General features: G+C 40.7%; 1 protein-coding gene across 21 annotated transcripts in view; it reads left to right on the plus strand.

The window, feature by feature from the left end:
* BNC2 (basonuclin zinc finger protein 2) overlaps positions 1 to 27377 on the plus strand; it is a 486409-nt gene that overhangs the window by 109490 nt on the left and 349542 nt on the right. For 4 of the 21 annotated variants that reach the window (XM_055577976.1, XM_055577978.1, XM_055577997.1 and 1 more), the window contains exons 1-2: positions 2180 to 2370; positions 21322 to 21449. The exons of 3 other annotated variants lie outside the window; for them this stretch is intronic. In XM_055577976.1, coding sequence (XP_055433951.1) covers positions 2319 to 2370; positions 21322 to 21449 — 180 coding nt within the window. In that variant the 5' untranslated portion in view covers positions 2180 to 2318. Of the gene's footprint in view, positions 1 to 2176; positions 2371 to 2441; positions 2641 to 13935; positions 14178 to 21295; positions 21450 to 27377 lie in introns of those variants that run through there. 14 more of the 21 variants (XM_055577985.1, XM_055577991.1, XM_055577982.1 and 11 more) reach the window with 12 other exon arrangements.

Raw genomic sequence — 27377 nt, forward strand, 5'->3', positions numbered from 1 at the left:
TGAAATGATACCGTGTCTGGGATTTACTTTAAAATTATCCAGCGGAGGAGGGAGGTTAAGGGGATTAGGGGAGTGCAGGTGAAACAAGACTGACCCAGCACTGATCATTGTTGAAGTTGGTGGTGTGGTTCACAGGGGCTTGTTACACTATTTGCATTTGTATATGTTTGAAAACATAAATAATAAAATTAAAAAATAGAACACTGCAGACTTAGGGTGTGCACCATATAAACTCTGACCTCCTTGGCAGAGCGCACGATGCTCTCATGGTCCCTCCCCTGTAGCTCCTTTGGCCTCTCATCTCCCTCAACTCTGGTGGCTGACTATTCTGCAGTCGTTCCTCTGCAGTTGTCCCTGCCCCCAGTATTGATCTCTCAAAGGGCTCAGCTCTACTTCTCTCTGGCCCACTTTGTTAGCCTGATTGGGATCTTCTCCCCTGTCCTTTTGATGGACCATCCTTAGAGCCCAGGGTTATTTCATTAGTAGCTCAGCTTGTAAAGAATCTGCTTACAATTCAGGAGACACCGGTTCAATTCTGGTTCGGGAAGATTCCCTGGAGAAGGGATAGGCTACCCACTCCAGTATTCTTGGGCTTCCCTGGTGTTTCAGACAGTAAAGAATCCACCTGCAGTTCAGGAGACCTGGGCTGGGAAGATCCGCTGGAGAACGGAATGGCTACCCACTCCAGTATTCTGGCCTGGAGAATTCCATGGACTGTACAGTCCATGGGGTGGAAAAGAATCAGACAACCCTGAACAACTTTCACTTTCTTCTGGAGCCCATCATGTTCTTACTTTGTGCATAGTCTAGCCCTCTCCTCACTGAGGACGGCCCCAACCAAGAAGATCTCCACTTCCCCGCCTCCAATTTTCAGTTCAGTGAATGTTCATTACATGCCCGTTGAGTGTCAGGCAGCTAATGGATGCTTGAGATTAAATCAAATAGTTACTTCTGCCTTGTAATATGGAGAGAACCCACCTGCCAGCATTTTGGGCTAAGTTTGGCAGTGGTTTCCATCCATCCTCTTCACTCACAGACCATCCCAGACTTCTCCAGGAATAAGGTACATATTATGAAGAGATGCATAGGTAAACTGTGCTATACAAATGCAAGGTTCAGTTCAGTTCAGTTCAGTCGCTCAGTCATGTCCGACTCTTCGCGACGCCATGAACCGCAGCACGCCAGGCCTCCCTGTCCATCAGCAACTCCCAGAATTCACCCAAACTCATGTGCACTGAGTCGCTGATGCCATCCAACCATCTCATCCTCTGTTGTCCCCTTTTCCTCCTGCCCTCAATCTTTCCCAGCATCAGGGTCTTTTCAGATGAGTCAGCTCTTCACATCAGGTGGCCAAAGTATTGGAGTTTCAGCTTCAGCATTAGTCCTTCCAGTGAACACCCAGGACTGATCTCCTTTAGGATGGACTGACTGGATCTCCTTGCAGTCCAAGGGACTCTCAAGAGTCTTCTCCAACACCACAGTTCAAAAGCATCAATTCTTCGGTGCTCAGCTTTCTTTATAGTGCAGTTCTCACATCCATACGTGACCACTGGAAAAACCATAGCCTTGACTAGATGGACCTTTGTTGGCAAAGTAATGTCTCTGCTTTTTAATATGCTGTCTAGGTTGGTCATAACTTTCCTCCCAAGGAGTAAGCGTCAAATGCAAGGTAGCCAAATACTATTAGCACCTGAAGATAAATCCCTTTGCTCAGCTTTTTGTCTCTTTTTAAAGGTGACTTTTAAAACTGTCAGGCTCTGCATTTATACTTAAGAAGTCTCCCTCCCTCCCCTGATGCACTGTAGAAGCAGGATTGGGAAGCTGTTTTTGCGGGAGGACACAGCCAGCCTTCTGCCAGAGCCCATCCAAAGGTCCTTCCACTGGGCTCTAATGTGAGCAGAAAAGTAATCTTATCCCTAGCCTTTATAATGTATCTTCACTTATTTCTGGGCACTTGATTACTTCAAACACCAGTAGGACTCTTGAGCCCAGAGGTAACAGTAGAAAAGGTATAAAGGATTTGAGAAATGAACCGGTTTTTGTGGCTTGGAGAAATAAAAGACCAAGGTATGAGTTAATCCCTGTTCTCAAACACATGAAATAATTTTACCTGGAAGGTGGTACCAGCTGTTAGCCATTTGAGCGAAAACAAACAAAAGGACTTAGGTTGCAGCTGGAGGGATTTTAGGTAGACATTTTTCGTTAAGTGGGTCTGGGTGGGAACTGGGTTCCCATCCCAGTAGATTGTTGATTAAGGTCCAGCATGGAGGGCAGTAAGGTGGATTTGAGGAATTTCAGCATCCTCAAAATCAGGCTTCATGATTACAAAATCAGCACCTGTGAATGCCCTTCGTGCCCAGAGCTGCAGAGGTAGGGTTCCCCTCATTCCTCACACCTTTCCCCAAGTTGAAAGAAATTAGCTTCAATTAATGAAAATAGTGATGGATGGCTACAGAGATAAATATGATACATTGCACAGGAGAAACTGCATTAAAAGAACATTAAATTTGGGACAGAAAGCACTGAAGGTGAAAAAATTCACAGTTAAGGTTGAAAAGGGATATCGTTTACATCTCTGCTAATGTGTCGACCTAACAGGACACATTAAGAAATTATGAGGGTGCTCTGTTTTGCTAAGAAGTAAGTTTTTCGACTTGACAAACTCAGCTTAATCCATGGTTTCATTGCCCAGCTTTAATTAAAGCGTTGTCCGCGAATGATTATAGCCCATGGGAAAAAAACCTGTTACTTTTACCGGGAGAATTTTGGTGTTTGTTTAAATATTAAGTTTTGGAGGGGGCCAGGTGGTGATTCTGGGACTCTTTGCATTTCAATACCTGAGCATATTTTAGTTTTTCTTAGTAATTTTTTTGAAAGGCACTAGTTTTATTTTTTTAACTAAAATATTAGTAATAACTTGATAATAGTTTAATGTTGAATGTTATATTTTTGTATATTTTTGAAAGCAAAATTTAGCTTTTATTCTTTGTTCCAGGGGTGAGTTTCTGCTGCTGAAGAGTAGATCTGAAATTTCATGTGTACTTTAAGAAAATTGTTGCCTTATGGGGCCCATTTTCAGGATCAAATCCAGTCACATTTTTAATTTATACAATAACATCGTAATACTAGAAATCCTCCTTAAAGTTTTTATCTCATAAGATCTATTTGTTTACTGTGTTTTTTTGGTGTGTGTATATATACATGTGTGTTCCTCATATCAGGGACAAAAATCTCTCAAATGGGTCTGAATGTAGACTATAACTGGAGTAAATATGTATAGTAGAACTTGGATATTAACAAAAGAATTAACAAAAGTTAATTCTTAAGTTTTTTTTGTTTTTGTTTTTTTGAGTTCAAGGAGTTCCTTTATTGACCATAAGCTTATTTGTGAAAGGGGACAGTGAAAATTAGCCTATTTCTGAAGTCACTGAGCTGTGAAGAACAAATCAAACTTAGCAAATTTAGATGCCAAATGTTACTATTGTGTCTTTAAAGCAGAAAGATAATTTTTTTTTATTTATTAAGGAAAATAATTTTAAGCATATACAGGTAAATGAACTCACCAGCTTGTATACTTCTACAGTAATAACATAGATGGGTTAAAAGTGTCCTGTTGGTGGGACTTCCTCAGTGGTCCAGCGGCTAAGACTCAGTGCTCACAGTGCAGGGGGTTGGGTTTGATCTCCCATCAGGGAACTAGATCCCACCTGCTGCCACTAAGATCTTGCATGCCGCAGCCAAAGATCCTGCATGCCAGAAGGTAAAAGATGATGTGTTTCAACTAAGACCTGGTGCAGCCAAATAAATAAAATGAAAAAAAAAATCATATTAGTCATTTAAGGAAGGAAATCCAAGCCACAATTATTATAAAAGATTTCTATTTTTGTTATATTAAGGGTGAGTCTTATAAAGGAGTTTATGAAATTGCCCTAAGCGCAGTGGTTATTAGCCAACAGAATTTATTGCATACTGACCTAGGTGATATTAATTTGGATGCATGGCAGGAATATACTCATGGCCTAATCACAGATTTTAGGTTGAGCTTCCTCCTAGATCAATGAGTTTGTGCTTCCAATTAATTAAAGAAAAAGTTCAGGAGGCCAAAAATTTCGAGAGAGAGACAGGGAGGTGAAATTTAGGTCACTTTTTTCTGGTTGTTATTCTGGGACACCATGCATAGTCTTTTTCTTAGTACAGAAAAATGACATCTGTAAGCCCATTTGGAGTTTTAAATGTAGTATAAGTGTAGTGCATCATGATAAGTATGCAAACACATTTTAAAACAGGGTATTGTATGGAAGTAATTACTGGCAGTGAGTGAGCTACACACCCCAAAGAATGGGTTGGGGCCAAAAAATGAAAGATTTCTAAATAGAATTACTTTCATGTGGGTGGGAAAGAGAGCAAGGTTAACTTTTATTAGGGACCAATCCCAGCTCTTAGTTTAATTATGATCACATACTTGGTAACCCAAATAAATAAGAAATAAAGAGATTTCATGTTAGGATGAGGTTATTTTTTTCCCCTTGGTACACTCTTCCAGTGGGGAGTTACTGTTTTAAGGCAGGAGGGTATGACATACACGAACTTGAACATGGCCAATGCATGGACAGCTCTGCACTTTCAAACTTTGGGCCTTGTAATGGTTAACGATGTTGTGACACAATCCTTGATCATTCTTTAGCTGGGTATGTAGTGTTCATCTTTCACAGACTTCATAGAATGTAGGAAGGTTTGATTTTATCATCTGGAAATAACAGGCTCTGTAGTTTTCTCCCCTTCTCAGTCACCACGGAGAAGACCCTGTTAATAGGGTCTTTTTCCTTTCCCTTTCATCCTGTATATTTTGTTTATTCTCCAATGTCACATAATATCATCCTTATTTCAAGGCAGCTTTGCATTGTAATATTTGCCCAGGGAATGGGGGTTGGATCTTAAAAGTTGAGGGGAAGAAAATTGCTGTCTATGGAAATCATTTTTTATATGATCTCTGATAGCTTCTTTGGAGCCCTTTGGATGCCATCGATACCAATTTCAAATAGATTTCTTGCCTCAAACCAGTGTCACTATTACCCCCAAAGTGTTAGTCACCCAGTCGTGTCCAACTCTTTGTGATCCCATGGACTGTAGCCTGCCAGGCTCCTCTGTCCATGCGATTCTCCAGGCAAGAACGCTGGAGTGGGTTGCCATTCCCTTCTCCAGGGGATCTTCCTGACCCAGGAACTGAACGCTGGTCTTCTGCATTGCAGGCAGATTCTTTACTGTCTGAGCCACCAGGGAAGCCCATTATCCCCAAACCAGAGAGTTATTTTGGGTTAGACTTCACTGAGCAGCCATCCAGCAGCCCCTTAACTGTTATCAGGACACAGTATTGATGAGTGAAGCTTGGTCAAGTTACTTAACCTTTCTTCCTTGATTTTCTATCATGTCGACTGGAAATGATTATATCTGCCTTTGATCTCATAGAGATGCTTCAATCCATTAAAGTTATTAAGCACTTTAAGTAAGTATAAAACACTAGATGCAAGGCATCTTCATTACTGTTACCATAACTGTTACCTTAGTTACAGTGTCATATACAAAGGGGAGCTTTCCGAATGCTAAGTAGTTAAGTCTCAGAATGAGCTCTCTGGACTCAGTGGTTGATAGCGGACTTTAAGAGGTCGGGTTACCTATGTCCCTACTTTGGAGGCCAGGCTCTGTTCCTCCCAGCTTCTGTAAATTTGGGGAGCAAAAAGCAAATAACAAAACCAAGAACACAAAATTGAAAAAGAAAATCGAAGAGGCACTGGGAGATGTGTGTGGTCCACCTCCTATTCTTCCCCAGCAGCTGCTCTTGGTGCTGAGCCTCCTAAAGTGTCAACTCCTTTGGTACCTGTCCTGATCGTTCATCTCTCCTTACTGTGGAACGTGTGTTCAGGAGTTTTCAAGTGGATTGTGGGCTTTGAGTCATCCCCATTTACAAGGTTCATTTTCTTTGTTTTTTTTTTTTTTTTTTTCCTGAAATACTATTTCTCTGAGAAAGAGAAAAAATGTTGAGGATGGAGTAGGTGAAGGTCTTTGAATGTTTTTGTTTAGTGTTCAAGGGCACTTGTGCAAGATGCCTGTTTTCTAGATTGCAGCCTCCTCTTGCATCTTGTTTTGAAGACTTCCTCCCTCACATCTCATATAACATTCCAAATTCTGTATGGCCTTGGATGGCCCCAGCTTGAGGAGGTCTGTGAGAACATAAAAGATCAACCCTCACCTCCCAGAGTGAAGGATTTGCTCTCTGGAACCCAGGCTCTTTTGCTGTCCCAGATGTCACTTTTCTAAAATGACCGACTGTCCTTTGTCCTTAACTTTCAGAAATGACCATCACCACATGTTCTTGCTTTTAAAGTTTTGATACTCTGATTTATTTTGTGTTTATTCCTATGCTTCATCTACATGTAGCTTGGTGGCATGTCCAATTGGGTCAGCTACAAAGCATTAGTCCCTCAGACACCTTAGCTTGTAGTTGATGAAGTACAAAGACTTGTGATATGGTCTGAAGTATAAGATATTTCTGTTCATCAAAAAAACTGTGTGAGGCAGACTTAGGGAATGAAGTATGGTTACCAGGGAGGAAGAATGAGGGGAAGGGATAGTTAGGGAGTTTGGAGTAGAAATGTACAGACTGCTGTATTTAAAATGGATAACTAACAGAGACCTACTGTATAGCACAGGGAACTCTGCTCAGTGTTATGAGGCAGCCTTGCCCCCTAGTTCGGGGAAGAAGGGGTACGTGTATATGCATGGCTGAGTCCCTTCACTGTTCACCTGAAGCTATCACAACATTGTTAATTTCCTACACTTCAAAACAAAGTAAAAAGTTTAGAAAGAAAGACTCTGTGAAGAAGCCTACAGAAACAATTACAAGTACTGAAGAATTAAGAAGCTCTAAAATAAATATGGATTGGTAAAAAGAAATTAATTCAACATTTTTTAACCTTTCTTAAGTAGCTAGAATCCTAAAGTTGCAAGTAAGTTGCTTTTAAATATGACTAGAGTGATATGATTTTCTAAGTCTCCCCTGCATCTCAAGTATTAAGGCCTAACAATGGATTTTCTGGTATTGATTTGTGTGGAAACTCTTAGATGAGATCATAGTTTTGTATTTAAAGAATCACTGTTTTGGGGGTGAAGAGGGGAAGAATACAATTACATGAAGTTGAGATTGTTGTGGAAAATCAAGGACATATGGTTGCATTGGTATAATATTGGTTTTTCAGAATCAAGAGTAACACAAGTGAAATTCCCTCTTAAATTGTGGCTTGCTGTTGCTACCTCATATACCTGAAGTATGTTTTTCTTTTAATACACATGTGTGGAGCTTGTGGAGTGTGGGTCAGGGCTAACAAATTGTTTTTTATTTAATGTTCTTAATGTTTTTTGAACAGATACTGGAGCACCAACTGTTTCTCCCTTGTCTTTCTCTCCTTCTCCCCACATTTCTTGTCAAAAATTTCATATTCTGATTCAGTTATTCAATAGTGTCATTATTCAACACAGAATAATATATTCTGTGTTACAGATGGATTCTTCACCATCTGAGCCACCAGGATAGCTCAAATAAATAGATGAATAAAATAAGTAATATAAAAATAAACTTTTCCTCTATTGAGAATGTATGATTTAGACCCCAAACTTGGATGTATTAGAGCCCCAACAGAATTTAAAGCCGTTTGCCATGCCGCTGTCTCCTTTGTGGTTAGATACATCTCTTGGGGCATTCACAAATGACCTAAAAGGATTCTTGTGATTTTTTTTTTAAATTTCCTAAGGGGTCAAATTGGATCAACCTTGGAGGTACACCAGAACCAGTGGGGCAATGGAAATGGATGAGCATGAAACAGAAGCCAGCTATGTGGTTATAAGAATTTCCTAGTATTTGTGTTCTTGTAATTGATAGACAGAGTTGGATTTATCTTGGGTTGGGTTGTTTCTCAGAGAAGGCGATGGCACCCCACTCTAGTACTCTTGCCTGGAAAATCCCATGGGCGGAGGAGCCTGGTAGGCTGCAGTCCATGGGGTCGTGAAGAGTCGGACACGACTGAGCGACTTCTCTTTCACTTTTCACTTTCATGCATTAGAGAAGGAAATGGCAACCCACTCCAGTGTTCTTGCCTGGAGAATCCCAGGGACGGGGGAGCCTGGTGGGCTGCCGTTTATGGGGTCGCACAGAGTCAGACACGACTGAAGCGACTTAGCAGCAGCAGGGCTGTTTCTCAACCTTTTTTTTTCCACTATCAGGGCCTAAACAGCTTTTTAGACATTTTGTCCTAATCATTGTCTACCCCCACAAACCTGCCATTAAATCCTAAGGATTAAGATTTTGTTGAATAGAGTTGAGCTTCCGAAGACCACAGGTAACTGTAATATCAAAAATAAATAAATGTGTGACTTGACCTAAGGTCTATGTGTTGGTCACTCAGTCGTGTCCAGCTCTTTGTGACTCCATGGACTGTAGCCCTCCAGGTTCCTGTGTCCATGGAATTCTCCAGGCAAGAGTACTAAAGAGAGTAACCTTCCCTTCTCCAGGAAATCTTCCCGACCCAGGGATGGACCCTGGTCTCCTGCATTACATATGGATTCTTTACCATCTTAGCCACCAGAGTAGCTCAGATAAATAGAAGAATAAAGTAAGTAATATAAAAATAAGTTTTCCCTTGATTGAGAATGCATGATTTAGATCTCAAACTTGGATGTATTTAGTTCAGTTCAGTTCAGTCGCTCAGTCGTGTCCAACTCTTTGTGACCTCATGAGTTGCAGCACGCCAGGCCTCCCTGTCAGTTTTATTGAAATCTAGTTGACATCTAGCATGTAAGTTTAAGGTCTGTGTGTGATGATTTGATACATGTATGTATTGTGAAATGATTACTACAGTCGGGCCAGCTAACACTTCCATCCCTTCACATAATTACCTTTTTTTGGTTGAAGATGCAAAAATTATTCAACAATTTGTCTATTTACTTTCCAGCCAATAGTGAGCACGTTTTCTGCAAGTCACTAGCGAGTGCAGTTGTAGTTCTTTGGTAATTACTAGTCATCTTGAGAGGTTACGTAGCCTTTGCCTTTGACGCCTTAGTTTTTCATATGAAGATGGTCACTTAGCACCATGCCTAGATGAGTTTTGTTAGGAAACTTGTGTCCCGTTTTCCCCCACAGGTTGTGGGAGTGGATGGACTTGCAGCTGGTAGCTATCACAGATTTTTTACATTATAAAATTAATACATTCTTATTGCAAATAAAAATCAGAAAATTCTTAGCTCATAAGAGTTTCTCTAAGAATTGAGCCGCTCTGCGATATTTACATACTTCTAGCTTTAAGTGTGACTGAGGTATGATCTCACAGATTTAAAATATGTAATAATAAAACTAAATTATGTATAAATGGCATGATTATGAATGAAGGTTCTCTTAAAAATTTATTTTCAACCAGTATTTAGTATTCCTCTTTTTTTCTTCTTATGCATTGTGAAGGACATTAATACTGATTGAGGTTGAAAATGGCCAGTCCTTTTCTGTTTGAAACCTTACATTTTAACAAAATGATAAGATTTCAGAGATTAAGAAATTGGAAAAAAACCTGTTTGGTGGTTTTTCTATCCCTGAAGTCTTAAAAGTAACCATGTATGCTTTTCTTAAAGTCCTTTCTAATATATATACAGAAAACATACTACCCTTGAATAAAACAGCTTCAGGTGTGCTACTTAAAGATTCCTCTCTGAAAAAAACTTTTCGTAATGAAGTACAAAATGTTAGAAAGCAATTAACTAAATAAGTCTCAATTCCAATTACTAAGATTTTTGCATGAAAATCACATTTTCCTTCTTACTGAAGTATGAGATTCAAGCCAGCTGTTGCAGTGGTAACCTGTGATCCATTTCTGTACATTGCTTTTTGGTGTGAACTGAAACTGTTATCATGAAGTTAAGTGTTATAACCCACGTTAAGATGAATTAGTTTCCTGGAGTTTATCATAGGTAAAATCAGAACAGATTCCCTCTGGAATCTATGTTTATTGCAAAAACACACACTTTGACCCTAGAGTATTTCCTCTTTCATTTAAATGAAAGAAAAGTTAAATAGTAATTAAAAAAAAAAAAGGTTTATTTAAGTCTTACATCTGTGAATGTAAGTAAAGTTAATAGATTCTTCAGAGATTTTGATTGTGAAAATAAGATTGATACATGGTTCCTTATGTGTTATGTGTTAATTGCTCACTCATGTCTGACTCTGTGCGACCCCATGGATTGTAGCCCTGCAGGTGACTCTGTCCATGGATTTTCCAGGCAGGAATACTGGAGTGGGTTGCCATTCCCTTCTCCAGGGGATCTTCCCAACCCAATCTCCTGCATTGCAGGTGGATTCTTTATTTACCATATGAGCCACCAGAGATGCCATTAATTCTCATTTCAGTTCAGTCGTTCAGTCTTGTCTGACTTTTTGCGACCCCATGGACTGCAGCATGCCAGGCTTCCCTGTCCATCATCAACTCCTGGAGCTTACTCAAACTCATGTCCACTGAATTGGTGATGCCATCCAACCATCTCATCCTCTGTCATTCCCTTCTCCTTCTGCCTTCAGTCTTTCCCAGCATCAGGGTCTTTTCAAATGAGTCAGCTCTTCGCATCAGGTAGACAAAGGATTGGCGTTTCAGCTTCAGCATCAGTCCTTCCAATGAATATTCAGGACTGATTCTTAGGATGGACTGGTTGAATCTCCTTGCAGTCCATGGTACTCTCAAGAGTCTTCTCCAACACCACAGTTCAAGAGCATCAATTTTTCGGTGCTCAGCTTTCTTTATAGTTCAACTTTCACATCCATACACGACCACTGGAAAAACCATAGCTTTGACTAGATGGACCTTTGTTGGCAAAGTAATGTCTCTGCTTTTTAATATGCTGTCTAGGTAGGTCATAACTTTTCTTCCAAGGAATACAGGTCTTTTAATTTCGTGGCTGCAGTCACCATCTGCAGTGATTTTGGAGCCCAAGAAAATAAAGTCTGTCACTGTTTGCATTGTTTCCCCATCTATTTGCCATGAAGTGATGGGACTGGATGCCATGATCTTCATTTTCTGAATGTTGAGTCTTAAGTCAACTTTTCCACTCTCCTCTTTCACTTTAATCAAGAGGCTCTTTAGTTCTTCTTCACTTTCTGCCATAAGCATGGTGTCATCTGCATATCTGAGGTTATTGATATTTCTCCCAGTAATCTTGATTCCAGCTTGGGCTTCATCCAGCCCAGCATTTCTCATGATGTACTCTGCATAGAAGTTAAATAAGCAGGGTGACAATATACAGCCTTGACATACTCCTTTGCTGATTTGGAGCCAGTCTGTTATTCCATGTCCAGTTCCAATTGTTACTTCTTGACCTGTATACAGATTTCTCAGGTGGCAGGTCAGGTGGTCTGGTATTCCCATCTCTTTAAGAATTTTCCACAGTTTGTTGTGGTCCACACAGTCAAAGGCTTTGGCATAGTCAATGAAGCAAGAGGAGATATTTTTCTGGAACTCCCACTTTTTTGATGATCCAGTGGATGTTTGCAATTTGATGTCTGGTTCCTTTGCCTTTTCTAAATCCAGGTTGAACATGTGGAAGTTCACGGTTCATGTACTGTTGAAGCCTGGCTTGGAGAATTTTGAGCATTACTTTACTAGCGTGTGAGATGAGCGCAATTGTGCAGTAGTTTGAGCATTCTTCGACATTGCCTTTCTTTGGGATTGGAATGAAGTCTGACCTTTTCTAGTCTTGTGGCCACTGCTGAGTTTTCCCAGTTTGCTTGTATACTGAGTGCAGCACTTTCACAGCATCATCTTTTAGAATTTGAAATAGCTCAACTGAATTCCATCATCTCCACTAGCTTTGTTCATAGTGATGCTTCCCAAGGCCCACTTGACTTTGCATTCCAGGATGTCTGGCTTTAGGTGAGTGATCATTACCATTGTGGTTATCTGGGTCATGAAGATATTTTTTGTATAGCTCTTCTGTGTATTCTTGCCACCTCTTCTTAATATCTTCTGCTTCTGTTAGGTCCATACTCTTTCTGCCCTTTATTGAGCCTATCTTTGCATGAAATTTTCCCTTGGTATCTCTTATTTTCTTGAAAAGATCTCTACTCTTTATTTTCTTCTATGCCTTTACATTGATCACTGAGGAAGGCTTCCTTATCTCTCTTTGCTATTCTTTGGAACTCTGCATTCAAATGGGTATATCTTCCTTTTCTCCTTTGCTTTTCACTTCTCTTCTTTTCACAGCTATTTGTACGGACTCTTCAGACAAGCATTTTACCTTTTTTTTCTTGGGGATGGTCTTGATAACTGCCTCCTGTACAGTGTCACGAACCTCTGTCCATAGTTCTTCAGGCACTCTGTCTATCAGATCTAATCTCTTGAATCTATGTGTCACTTCCACTGTATAATCATAAGGGATTTGATTTAGGTCATACCTGAATGGTCTAGTGGTTTTCCCTACTTTCTTCAATTTAAGGCTGAATTTGGCAATAAGGAGTTCATGATCTGAGCCACAGTCAGCTTTTGGTCTTGTTTTTGTTGACTCTGTAGAGCTTCTCCATCTTTGGCTGCAAAGAATATAATCAATCTGATTTCAGTATTGAGCATTTGGTGATGTCCATGTGTAGAGTCTTCTCTTGTGTTGTTGGAAGAGGGTGTTTGCTATGACCTGTGCATTCTCTTGGCAAAACTCTATTAGCCTTTGTTGTGCTTCATTCTGTACTCCAAGGCCAAATTTGCCTGTTACTCCAGGTATTTCTTGACTTCCTACCTTTGCATTCCAGTCCCATATAGTGAAAAGGACATCTTTTTTGGGTGTTAGTTCTAGAAGGTCCTGTAGCTCTTCATAGAACTGTTCAACTTCAGCTTCCTTAGCATTACTGGTTGGGGCATAGACTTGGATTACTGTGATATTGAATGGTTTTCCTTGGAAATGAACAGAGATCATTGTGTCGGTTTTGAGATCCATGTACTGCACTTCGGACTCTTTTGTTGACTGTGATGGCTACCCCATTTCTTCTAAGGGATTCTTGCCCACAGTAGTAGATATAACGATCATCTGAGTTAAATTCACCCATTCCAGTCCATTTCAGTTAGCTGATTCCTAAAATGTCGATGTCTTGGCATTTCTTGTTTGACCACTTCCAATTTTCCTTGATTCATGGATGTAACATTCCAGGTTCCTATGCAATATTGCTCTTTACAGCATCGGACTCTGTTTCCATCACTGGTCACATCCAGAACTGGGTGTTTTTGCTTTGGCTCCGTCTTTACATTCTTTCTGGTAGCACTGATCTCCAGTAGCATTTTGGGCACCTACCGACCTGGGGAGTTCCTCTTTCAGTGTCCTATCTTTTTGCCTTTTCATACTGTTCATGGGATTCTCAAGGTAAGAATACTGAAGTGGTTTGCCATTCCCTTGTCCAGTGGACCACGTTTTGTCATAACTCTCCACCATGACCTGTCTGTCTTGGGTGGCCCTACACTGCATGGCTCATAGTTTCATTGAGTTAGACAAGGCTGTGGTCCATGTGATCAGATTCGTTAGTTTTCTGTGTTTGTGGTTTTCATTCTGTCTGCCCTCTAATGGAGAAGGATAAGAGGCTTATGGAAAGTTCCTGATGGGAGAGACTGACTGAGGGGGAAACTGGGTCTTGTTCAGATGGTCATTACTTCTCAGGTGAGAAATATTAACCTGAAAATTTTGCATGCTTTTTGTGTAAAATAAAAGCAGAATAATGCTTCCCCAGTCACATCCAGCTCTTAAAAACTTTTGAATATGTTACTTAATACAAGGGATTTTGCAGATATGATTAAGGTTAAATAATCTCTCCTTGAGATGAGGAGAGAACAACCGATTATCCAGGTGGACTCAATTTAATCACGTGACTCATTAAAGAACCTTTCTCAGCTGTGGTCAGAGAGACATGACTGGAAGAAAGGTTGGAGAGCTTCCGCATGGCTGGTTTGGAGATGGAACAAGGGGGCCCCAAGCCAAGGAAATATAGGCAGCCTTTAGAAGCTGAAAAAAGCCAGAAGATAGATCTTCTCAAACCTCCTGAATGGCCTGCGACTCTGCTAGCACCTTGATTTTAGTCCAGTGAGACCTGTGTTGGACTGCTGAGCAACAGAGCAGTAAGATAATTTACGTTTTAAGTCACTGAGATTGTGGTAATTTATTATGGCTGCTGTAGAAAACTAGTACTCCTTGCTTAGTGTTCGTAATTTGTTCAATAAAATGATTATTGAAATCTAAAGCTATGAAGGAACAAAAGGAACCTGGTAAGATGTCAAGTATTTGGTATTTTGTAGGATTTCCTTATATATGGATTGGTACAATTCATTTTCTGTTAAATCACAGAACAAGTTCACTTTGGCCTTGGATCGTGATTTTTTTTTTTTTTTCCAGTGTTACTGTCATACTAGGAACATAGTAGGCTTTCAATAAAGATTGAAAGAAATTTAAGTTATGCGGTCAAGCTCTGCATTGGCTCTTGTTAGCAGTGAGTTTGGAGAAAGTGGCTTGAGGAAAATTGGGAACATAGGTACTTACATTAGGTGTGAAAAGTGTCCACAAGCTTTTGACGAATCTCACAATTATAAGTCTGTTATGTTTGACAGTTGTCAAGGAATTGCTCAAGGCTTATTGGACTCAGACCCCGGGGTATAACTGAGTTCATCTGTGTCTTGATAAGCTATGGGTACTAGTGGTAGCCGAAGAGCGGTGGTGTTGGGAAGCCTTAATCTTTCAGGCAGTGTTTTGCTTTGTAATTAGTTGAAAAAGGACAAGCCCTCGATATATTGTACCATACAGCAAGAGATTTAAAATCACAGTAAAGCTGTACAACAAAACTTTAAATCCCGCTTGAGCTATTTTTCCACTTTGCCTGGCTAGTAAGTTGGGAATATTCAATCAGAAATATTTGTTGAATCTGTTTGTATGAGGCACTGAGGTTATAGGTGTAAACACACTGCATTTCTGTTTTTGAGCTTCCCTGGTGGCTCGGCTCGTAAAGAATCCGCCTGCAGTGTGGGAGACCTGGGTTTGATCCCTGGATTGGGTAGATCCCCTGGAGAAGGGAAAGGCTACCCACTCCAGTATTCTGGCCTGGAGAATTCCTTGGGGTCACAAGGAGTCGGACACGACTGAGTGACTTTGGCTTCACTTCATATGGTGTAAAGAACTCTTGCCATCATAGTGCTTCTTGCCCCAGAGGGAAGATAGAAATTAAGTAGTTTCAAGTGCTGAGAGGAAGTACAGGATGCTGTTGGAGTGGATGATAACATACTCTAGTCCAGGGAAAGATGCCATCTCTGAGGGCAAGGGGAGGTTCAGGAAAGGAGAAACGGAAAGGGCTTCGTGTTATATAATGTTGTATGTCACATATACCTCAAAAAAGATGGCAGTCTCTACAGGGGTAGTGGCCACAGGAATGGAGAGTAGATGGTCCAGAGATAATTTATTTGAGAGATAAACTGGAAGCTATTTGGAGGTTGCATAGCTCAACTATAGCTCAAAAGGTTGCATAGATGTCAGGAGGAGCGGGGAGTGGTTGGGGAAATAAAATAATCCTGCTAACAAAAAGACACTTTTTATCCACATAGAATAGAGAAAAAAAAACCCAACTTATTATTGAGTAGAAATTCACAGATTTGTATGTGTGTAGAATAACATAAAAGTGACTGTAAAGTTGGGACCAATCTCACAGTTTAAGGTAACGTCTCATCTCGTTGAGAGATAAAAGGCTTCCCCCTGTGACAGTCTTCTGCACATCTCATGAGCTAATCCTGGAGGTTTGTTTTCACACATCAAGGTGATTTGGCAGGTGACCTTGGTGTTCTCTGCACCGTGAAAACTCGAATCTGGACATACTTCCTAGAGAGGTTTATCTTTGTTCTAAAATTTAGAGTGTGTGCATGCTAAGTCGCTTCAGTTGTGTCTGAATCTGTGTGACGCTATGGACTGCAACATGCCGGTCCCTGGAATTCTCTTGTCATGGAATTTTCCAGGCAAGAATACTGGAGTGGGTTGCCTCTGCCCACCTCCAGGGGATCTTCCCAATCCATGGATGGAACCCATGACTCTTATGTCTCCTACATTGGCAGGTGTTTTCTTTCCCACTAGTGCCACCTGGGAAGCCCAAAGGTTAGAGAAGGAAGGATAAAATAGGTTTTTGGGTTTTTTTGCCCTTCATACGTGGAGAAAATTATTTTCCAAGCACTCAGTGGCCAATGGTGTCATTTACTGAGGTGGGTGGTTCTGGAGAAGGAGCGTATTAGCGGGTCATAGAGCCACACAAATAATCTAATAGGAGTCTAATAGGAACTGCTGGGTGTGAAGTTCCTATTAGACCTTACCCTGGAGGGGTACATGTACACCTTGAATGCATCTGTGGTGTACAAGAGTGATACAGGCTGCGGATGTGGGTTTGGTGGCTCTGAGCAGTCAGCTGGTATGTCAAGTCTTGGAGTAGACTGGCTTGTCTTGGGAGATGGAAAGTGGGGTGGTGAAGGAAGAGAGAAATCATGCCATTGTTTGTGTAATAATGGAGTTGACATCAGTAGGTGACCCTTGATAACTAGTACTGAAGGTGTAGTCATAGCCATGATCAGCATTTCATTTTTTTGATTCCTTTTCCTGGGCAGTGTAGCTGGAAACTTAGGTCCCACACCCCGGTATGGTAGTCTGTTGCTTTCTGTACTCTGTACAGTCTCCTCCATCTCCCGTATCTTCCCTTGACTCCTTTCCCTGCACCTGTGCTTCTTTTCTACCCTCTCCTTTTGGGTCCGGGTATCTTTTCATGCTGTCTTGATCTCTCTCTCTGTCTGAACTTTTGCTTATTTGGAAGTATTTCACGTTGTTTCCACTTGTAACTTATCGATGTTTATATTCCCCTTCTCAGAGTCAGGTGTTCCTTTACTGGTTTATTTATTTGGTCTGGCATGTGCCAGCTTTTGAGGCAATAGCACAGATGGGATGCTTGCCTCTGAGTGTGGACGAGATGCAGAGAATGGCTGTGTGGCTGGAAGTGGAGGTGAAGGAAGAAATATCTTGCTGGGAAGAAATCCATGACAGTGGGGCCCACTGTCTCCAGCTATTTCTTGAGTGCTGTTGCTGCTACTGCTAAGTCACTTCAGTCGTGTCCGACTCTGCGTGACCCCATAGATGTCAGCCCACCAGGCTCCTCCGTCCCTGGGATTCTCCAGGCAAGAAAACTGGAGTGGGTTACCATTTCCTTCTCCAGTGCATGAAAGTGAAAAAGTGAAAGTAGATGCACTTAATAATGACCTTAGTGAAGCAGTTGCTATGCATTGAAAAGGGAATGGTTTTTTATTTTTGTACTTAAAATTGAAGGCAAATGGAAAATGAAATTCAGGGGGAAAAGGACCCTTCCATTCATATTTGCAAAAAATATTTTGATCTAGGTTAAAATAGAGACCATCTTTACCCTTATATTGTATTGGACAACTCAGTTTGCATGTTGGTTGAGATGGGGGCAGCTTTGCTAAATCATGTATGGATAAATCCTACAGTTGCTGGGAAAGGCTGAGGTTCCTTATTCAGAAACACTTTAGCCTCCTGGAGGTTTGGCACGTAGAAAAAGGACAGGTGGAAGTGGTGTTCAGGGACATCTTTTCATTTTATGAAGCGAAGTGGCTGTGAACTAAAGTATAAACACAAACAGGAGAGTGAGCAGTGATGACTTGGACAAAGATTTTACCAACTGGCTGTGTGAAATATTTGGTACATGAACCATTTTACTGGGTTTGTCTCAAGACAGTATTTCTGTTGTGAGAGTGTTGGTGAATAATGCCCCCTTCCCTAGAGGCAGGGGGAGCGGTCACAGGCTGAGAGCAGGCACGTGGGGCCTGTCGCTTCGTTGGAGTTCATCTTGGCTGGAACCACACTGACTCCTTATTTGTGACAGAGGTCCTGAGTGTCTGCACTTTGACAGATGGAGGCCTGGGAGAACTGAGTAAGGGAGGGACATTTGGAGTGATTCATTTCAAGTGATATCTAAAGTAATGGGTTGCTGGAAAGATCCATCTGCCCCACATCACAAAGAATGTAACTATGTATCGTTTTCAAAGTTTATTTTGAAGGAGGGTGGAGTTCTCAATGGAGGAGAGGGTGGTGGTGAGAAAATAAGGTTGTTTTTAAAGGAATATTTATGAAGCTTCAGAGACGGGGCAGACTGGGCTTGCTGATTGATACCCGGGATATGTTTTTATTGTCTAGCAAAATATTGGACGCAGCTGTATGTAGAAGAGTTCCCCTTTGCCGGTGCAAGCGTTCCCGTCAAAAACCCGAGTCCATTACCCCTTGCCGTACAACTTGTTTGATGAAATAGTGAACACAATTCCACCACAGATTTAAGAACTATTTATGTGAATTTTATTTCCTTGTTCAGTCACTGAATCATACTGTACTGTTGGCATGGTAAGGTTTGTAATTTGTTTTCCTGTGCGCAGAGTGCTTTTCTTCCGCTGAATGTTCGCTTCTGCATACTTTTTTCAGTTAGGCATTATGTCATTACCAAGATATACAGTTATTTAATAATGATTTATTGTAGTCATTTATTCTACCAGCTGTGGCACATTTTCAGTGGAATTTGTACATCAGATTTATACAGAAATTTACCAGGACATGCATTTCACAATTTAATAAAACATACTCCAAAATCTTTTTTTTTTGAAATGGGTAGTTTTATGCTGACACATTGGGTGGAAGTGTTACCTTAACAACCCTTGTTAGTGTTCAAACTCTGCCGTGTCTATCCCACAACCATCAAAAGAGGAATCTCTAAGGTCTGTTAGAACCCACTTTTGGGCGGTCCGCTTTGCTTCCAGACCATTAATGTCATGTTATGTTTGACCTGGGATGTTCACATGTTATTAAAGGCCAGAGAAACATCCTGACACGAGGCTCTGTGCATTTCCATATGTTTTAATCACTATTAAAATACGCATCCAGAGTCATTACAGAGGGGATCTAGTAGATTAAGCTCATTGTGAGGCCTACGTGTCACACTTTCTCTCCCTTCTCAGAATTTACCGGCCACTAACCATGTGGAATACATTTAGCTTTGGCAGAATTACCAGCTCACACTCCTCTCGCAATTTCTTTGTTATGATACAGATACAAGTTATTATATTTTCCTTTTTTCTTTCTTTTTTAAAAAATATTGTTGAGATTTTGTTTGTGTACTTTGTGGTATATATTGGTTTAGAGAAGGACAGAATTTAGAAAAGGAGCGTGTACAGATCCTTTATAACTCGTAATTTGTTTTTGATCTGGCAGTTGGAGAGTCTGTCTTTGAAATGCCCAATTGCCAAGTAATTTGTAAAAGTGACTTGTTTTCTAAGACTGCATGAGAATTTTAGTTCTGAGATGAGACTATGAATTCCCAGCTCCAGTCAGCTGGCAATTTTGTCAATAGCAGCGTGGACCATCTCGTTTGACTTACTACTTCCGCCCCAACACATAGACTTCATCGACCAGTTATTTTAATATTTGTGAAGACATGGTCTTAATGTGCCTTTAAGCTGAAGTTTACGTGATACTTTATTGTATTTAAGGCAGTAGACTTGGCCCTATCTAAGATGGAAACCAAGTGTTTGAAAATATTGCAGCCTACTAAATTTTTGTAGTAGTTTGTATTTGTTTAACACGTTCAGGCACTCCTTAGGCAGGATGTAACAACAAAGAGTCAAAGCAACTTGTCATCTGAAATGTAATCCCCCCCCCTTTTTTGGTCACATATGTGACAGAGTGAACAGTTTGTCCTCCGATCTCTAATTTCTTAACAGATAGTTTCAAACTTGCTTAGAAATATCACGCAACAGTTAATTATGTCATCAGATCGGAATTCAAGTCACAGTACATTAAAAAGATGCTTTAACCTCATCTAATGAAAATATTAAAATAAAGTTAATAAAAACATGTACATAGTGTTGAGCTCTGGAGTTCATCTTGCGTGAACTAATATTTCTAGAAAAACTGTTACAACTTTTTATGATGCAGTTGTGTGCTATATGGACGAATGACTCCATGGTATTTGGTATTTATTTTTATTTTGAGAAAAAGAAATCTGTAAGGCAAGAGAAACCGGGAGAGGTATTTTTAAAAAATATTTATTTGGCTGCGCCAGGTCTTCGTTGCGTCATGCACGATATTCAGTCTTAGTTGCAGGATGTGGGATCTAGTTCCCTGACCAGGGATTGAATGTGGGTCCCTTGCACTGGGGGGAGCTTGGAGTCTTAGCCGCTGGACCATGAGGCAAGTCCCAAGGGGTTTTTTTGAAAGGGAACAGAGATGACTTTTCTTGAGAGACTTCATTGTTGATCTCTTTGGTGTGGTGCAACATTTTCCTTAAAGGCACTTAGCACTTACACAATAAAAAGATCGTGGAGAAAGACTGAGCTCTTTTACATTTTTTCATTCAGTACTCCAGTGCTCAAAATACACTAGGTATCTTTACCAACTTTAAACTGCAAAAAGAAAGACAATTTTATGTAAGTTCCTAGTTCTGGATTTAGTTTTGGCCTTATCAGTGTTTTCAGGTTTTTATTCTGGGCTTACCTGAAAAACTTTTTAAACTGATACATTTGAACTTAAAAAGGAAGGCAGAGTTCAGGGACAACAAATGGGTTTCATCTTGTGGGTGGATTTTGACTGACTGGTGGTGAATGATTTAAGAGGCTGAGGTGGATCAGGAGGGGGAAAAAAAAGTTCTTGCTCAGTTAGCAATGCCTTCTATAGCTGCTGAGGGAACAGTCAATGGAAACTTGACCTGGATTACTCTCCCTCGCAGAGAAACTCCCGGAAGTTACTATAATCCTTCATGCAGTCATCATGTGTTCATATCTTCAACAAAGTTTCTTAAAACAGGCCTGAATGCCAGGCAGCGTGCCAAGCATGGCAAAAATAAGGAGGTGGAGCAGACATGAATTTACTTTCAATCCTTGATGGGCAGGAGGCTTAATTGTTCATTAGTAAAAATGCAAAGTGTGGTAGGCAGCAGTTTTGGAGAGATGATGATGGTCCAGCTGAGAGAGGTGGACTTCTAAGCAAGTTGTAAGGTAGGAAGATATTTAGTTGCAGAAATCTGGCAGATTCTAGAGCTACATTGTGTTTGCTGATTGGATATGCCAAGCGTTCTGGAGGGATGCCCATTTCTGTTGGACAGTGATAGCTGATCCCCTTGTCAAATGTATATATAAAACATTTTCCATGTGCTCAGTCACTTCAGTTGTGTCCGACTCTTTGTGCCTTCAGGGACCAAAGCCCACCAGGCTCCTCTGTCCATGGGATTCTCCAGGCAAGAATACTGGAGTGGGTTGCCATGCCCTCTTCGAGGAGATCTTCCTGATTCAGGGATTGAACCTGCATCTCCTGCATTGCAGGTGGGTTCTTGACTTGCTGAGCCATTGTGGAAGCCCCATAACATTTCCACAGTGCAAGGCAAACACTGGAAGGTGCTGGGAGGCAGAGGATATGACCAGGCTTCCGTATGAGCGATAAAGCCATTTCATGTTGGATGAGATTTCAGCCAGAAATACATGGTAAAGAATGGAGGATAAACATATTTCAGTGTTTAGATTTTTATTGGAAGTCTGCATTCAAATGGGTATATCTTTCCTTTTCTCCTTTGCCTTTTGCTTCTCTTCTTTTCACAGCTATTTGTGAGGCCTCGTGAGACATCCATTTTGCCTTTGTGCATTTCTTTTTCTTGGGGATGGTCTTGATCACTCCCTCCTGTACAGTGTCACAAACCTCTGTCCATAGTTCTTCAGGCACTCTGTCTGTCAGATCTAATCCCTTGAATCTATTTGTCACTTCCACTGTATAATCATAAAGGATTTGATTTAGGTCATACCTGAATGGTCTAGTGGTTTTTCCTACTTTCTTCAATTTAAGTCTGAATTTGGCAATAAGGAATTCATGATCTAAGTCACAGTCAGCTCTTGGTCTTGTTTTTGTTGACTGTACAGAGCTTATCCAGTTTTGGCTGCAAAGAATATAATCAGTCTGACTTTGGTATTGACCATCTAGTGATGTCCTTGTGTAGAGGCTTCTCTTGTGTCGTTGGAAGAGGGTGTTTTCTATGGCAAGTATGTTCTCTTGGCAAAACTCTGTTAGCCTTTGACCTGTTTCATTTTGTATTCCAAGGCCAAAGTTGCCTGTACTCCAGTTATCTCTTGACTTCCTACTTTTGCATTCTAGTCCCCTATAATAAAGGCAAAGGAGAAAAGGAAAGATATACCCACTTGAATGCAGAGTTCCAGAGAATAGCAAGAAGAGATAAGAAAGCTTTCCTCAGCGATCAATGCAAAGAAAGAGGAAAACAATAGAATGGGAAAGACTATAGATCTCTTCATGAAAATTAGATACCAAAGGAAAATTTCATGCAAAGATGGGTACAATAAAGGGCAGAAATGGTGTGGACCTAACAGAAGCAAAAGATATTAAGAAGAGGTGGCAAGAATACACAGAAGAACTGTACAAAAAAGGTCTTCATGACCAAGATAATCATGATAATGTGATCACTCACTTAAAGCCAGACATCCTGGAATGTGAAGTCAAGTGGGCCTTAAGAAGCATCACTACGAACAAAGCTAGTGCAGGTGATGGAATTCCAGTTGAGCTATTTCAAATCCTAAAAGATGATGCTGTGAAAGTGCTGCACTCAGTATGCAAGCAAATTGGGAAAACTCAGCAGTGCCCACAAGACTAGAAAGGGTCAATTTTCATTCCAATCCCAAAGTAAGGCAATGCCAAAGAATGTTCAAACTACTGCACAATTGCACTCATCTCACACACTAGCAAAATAGTGCTCAAAATTCTCCAAGCCAGGCTTCAACAGTACGTGAACCGTGAACTTGCACATGTTCATGCTGGATTTAGAAAAGGCAGAGGAACCAGAGATCAAATTGCAACTTCCATGGGATCAGCAAAAAAGCACGAGTGTTCCAGAAAAACAGCTACTTCTGCCTTATTGACTATGCCAAAGCCTTTGACTGTGTGGATGACAACAAACTGTGGAAAATTCTTAAAGAGATGGGAACACCAGACCACCTGACCTGCCTCCTGAGAAATCTGTATACAGATCAAGAAGCAACAGTTAGAGCTAGACATGGAACAACAGACTGGTTCCAGATAGAGAAAGGAGTACGTCAAGGCTGTGTATTGTCACCCTGCTTATTTAACTTATATGCAGAGTGCATCATGTGAAATGCTGGGCTGGATGAAACACAAGCTGGAATCAAGATTGCCGAGAGAAATATCAATAGCCTCAGATATGCAGATGACACCACACTTATGGCAGAAAGCAAAGAAGTACTAAAGAGTCTCTTTTTTTTTTATTTTTTTTTTTAAGAGTCTCTTGATGAAAGTGAAAGAGGAGAGTGAAAAAGTTGGCTTAGAACTCAAGATTCAGAAAACTAAGATCATGGCATTCGGTCCCATCACTACATGGCAAATAGATGGGGAAACCATGGAAACATTGGCAGACTTTATATTTTAGGGCTCCAAAATCACTGCAGATGGTGACTGCAGCCTTGAAATTAAGAGACACATGCTCCTTGGAAGAAAAGCTATGACCAACCTAGACAGCATATTAAAAAAGCAGAGGCATTACTTTGCCAACAAAGCTCCGTCCAGTGAAAGCTGTGGTTTTAATACTAGTCATGTATGGATGTGAGAGTTGGACTATAAAGAAAGCTGAGCGCCGAAGAATTCATGCTTTCGTTCTGCGGTATTGGAGAAGACTTTTGAGATTCCCTTGGACTGCAAGGAGATCCAACCAGTCCATCCTAAAGGAAAGCAGTCCTGAATATTCATTGGAGGGACTGATGCTGAAGCTGAAACTCCAATACTTTGATCACCTTATGCGAAGAAGAACCAACTCATTGGAAAAGACCCTGATGCTGGGAAAGATTGAAGGAGGAGAAGGGGACGACAGAGGATGAAATGGTTGGATGGCCTCACCAACACAATGGATGTGAGTTTGAGTAGGCTCTGGAGGGAGGCCTGATGTGCTGCAGTCCATGGGGTCGCAGGGAGTCAGACATGACTGAGTGACTGAACTGAACTGACACTTTTATTAATGATAGAGACTACATTTTAGGTAGAAATATTTAACTCTCCAGTACTTGTATTGATATCACGTAGGTGTAAAATATCAAATTTTATCTAATACATGCAGTTGTTTTGGGAGGTTCCTCTACCATCATTTACCCAACTCCAGTGTTCTTGCCTGGAGAATCCCAGGGACAGAGGAGCCTGGTGGGCTGCCGTCTATGGGGTCGCACAGAGTCGGACAGGACTGAAGCGACTTAGCAGCAGCAGTAGGTACCACCATTTATCCTAACTAGAAATCTTTAAATTGTGTTTGCCTCCTTTTATCTTGAAAGGTAAAATAAGATAGAATTAAGTATCAGTTCTTACAGATCCTTTGGAAAACGAAACAACTCAAAATTGTTTCATTGTTTCTTACTGTTACCTACTGTAGGTTTTCCTGCCCCATGATGGACTGTCCATTATCTGTTAGTGTCTGGTATCTGTTAGTGCCTGTATAGCATCGTATTGAGTTGCCCCTGACATAAACAGATGCAAACCCAACGAGCTTCCTTGCTCTTGGAGCTAACATTCTAAGGGGATGTTTGAACATGACACACATCCCCTAATTGAAAACTTCTGCCTCACAGCTCTGTCTTTCTGGTACATCTTGCACACTGTCCAGAGATGAAACACAGCTTCCATTCTTTAACTTTTCAGAAATGTAAAGTCTCAATTTCAAGGCCTCTACAGTTTGCCTGTGTATTAACTAATTTCTTAACTTAGAGACATCCTACATCAGCCTAAGGAGTGCTGCTTTGTTATAGTTTTTTTATTTATGCCCTTCTACCCTTTGAAATGTTCTCTTTGTCTTTTGATATTCTCCTTAGAAAGGATGTCTTTGATATTCTCCCCAAGAGAATAAGTCACCCTAAGTCAGGTGGAAATAGAGGGCCTGGTCCTTCGTGTGCTCAACTCTTTCCAAATATGAGCACAGTTAAGAACCAGGGAAAAAAGGTGCTTTTGAGCACCCTAAAGAGACGCAATAAAGCATCTAAGCTTAGATGTTCCCCTCACAGTGTGTTTTGCTAATTGCTATTACACAAATAGTGTAAGAAGTGAGAAAAAGTGTTGGGCAGCCTATTTGGAGAAAACAGACTTCCCATCCCTCCTTAAAAGTAATCTGCTGTTAACCAAATTCTTAAAGGTATTTCCAGAAATTGTTTACTGCAAATATAGAAGTATTTATTAGCCCTCCCCAGGTTTTTACTTCTTTGCACTATATTTATGGTTCTTTTCCTTGCTTCTTACTCATGATATATTTGGAGGTGTTCCTTATCACTAGTCATCCCCCCTTATCTGCTGCTGCTGCTAAGGTGCTTCAGTCGTGTCCGACTCTGTGCGGACCCCATAGACAGGCTCCCCCGTCCCTGGGATTCTCCAGGCAAGAACACTAGAGTGGGTTGCCATTTCCTTCTCCAGTGCATGAAAGTGAAAAGTGAAAGTGAAGTCACTCAGTCATGTCCGACTCTTAGTGACCCCATGGACTGCAGCCCATCAGGCTCCTCCTCCATGGGATTTTCCAGGCAAGAGTACTGGAGTGGGGTGCCATTGCCTTCTCCACCCCCCCTTATGTATGGGGGATATACACACATACCTCCGATAAAGTTTAATTGATAAATAAGACACAGTAAGAGATTGACAACAGTAACTAATGATAGATAATTATAGCAGTGTACTATAACAAGTTATATGAATGGAGTCTCTTTACTCTCAAAATATTGGGTTTGCCAATAAGTTTGTTTGGGTTTTTCTATCAGATGTAACAGAAAAACCCAACTGAACTTTTTGGCCAACCCAATACATATGTACAAATTTAATGCCTTTTCCATCTTACCTATACCCTAGACCTTAATGGTAGTTTAGGAATGTGGTAGCAAAATTAGCTCAAATTTCTTTTTCCTTCTTCACAGTTTTACAGATAGAAGATTCATTCTTATCTTAGATCTTAGCAACCTTGGCATATGATATTTTCCCCTTATTAAGTCAAGAATTTTCACCTTTCTATGCACAGGAAGCTTATTTAAAGCTTCTCTATGGCGTATCTGAATTGCCAGCATCACCACTCTCATGCTTTGGGGCCCTCAGTAAGTAAAATAAGGACAACTTAAATACGAGCACACTGATAGTGCAAGAGCCGCTGTGATAACTCAGGTGGCTACCAAGTAAAATAAGGATGACTTAAACATGAGCACCCTGATACCGCGAGAGTCACTGAGATAACCCAGGTGCTTACCAAGTGACCAGGGAACTGAGCGCACTGCACAGAGGTGTGACTCCCCTCCCAAACAGGACTGAACCGTCGGCCGAGAGAGTTCATCATGCTCTTCAGAATGGTGTGCAGTTTAAAGCTTATCAATTGTTTATTTTTGGAATTGTTCACTTAATGTTTTCTGACCGTGGTTGACCGTGGGTCACTGGAACCTGGGAACATGAAAGGACAGAGTAGGGAGGACTGCTGCTTTTTCCAGTTTTATTTCGTCTTAGCTATTGCTTAATACTCCTTTGGTAAGGCTTCTAATAAAATCAAACTGCAAGTCCTACAAGTAGGAAGGTGGCAGATATTAGAGACACAAGAAGTAATCACAACTTACTACAAAAGGACAAATGATGGATTTTAAAGTTTAAAAACCAAGCAGGAAAAAAAAAAAACAATCAGTGCTCCTCTCACCCTTAGAAACCGTAAAAGTATCACTACATATTAATTTAATGTTTCAATGAAAACTTTTGATTATCACGAAAGATGTGTCCTGTTTAAAAAAGTATGCGCTGAATATGTAGCATGCTTTCAAATAATTCTTGTCTAAAATGGTAGATACCAGAGAGGCGGTGCAGGGTATGGAGATGAGCACATCTTTTGAAACTAAACCAACTTGGTTTTGAATCCCAACTTTAACACTTAATTTAAGACCTTGGCCAAGTGGGTCAACTTTCTTAGTTTCAGTTTCCTTATTGGTGAAATGAGAATAATAAGATCTGTCTCATAGGACCTGTGAAGAACATATGAAAAAATACTTTATGCTTTCCATGGTACCTGGCACACAACAGGTGCTCAATAAATATAAAGTTACACCCCCCAGATTCTTTGCCTATCAAGAACAATTAATTTCCTATGAGCTCTGGATGCTGAGATCTTACTGTAATTTTAACTTCTAGAAAACTTATTGAGGATATAAGAAAACTTAATATCACAAAGCCTTGGACATACTAAGTAC

This window comes from Bubalus kerabau, chromosome 4 (genome assembly GCF_029407905.1).
Source record: "Bubalus kerabau isolate K-KA32 ecotype Philippines breed swamp buffalo chromosome 4, PCC_UOA_SB_1v2, whole genome shotgun sequence".
NCBI lineage: Eukaryota > Metazoa > Chordata > Mammalia > Artiodactyla > Bovidae > Bubalus > Bubalus kerabau.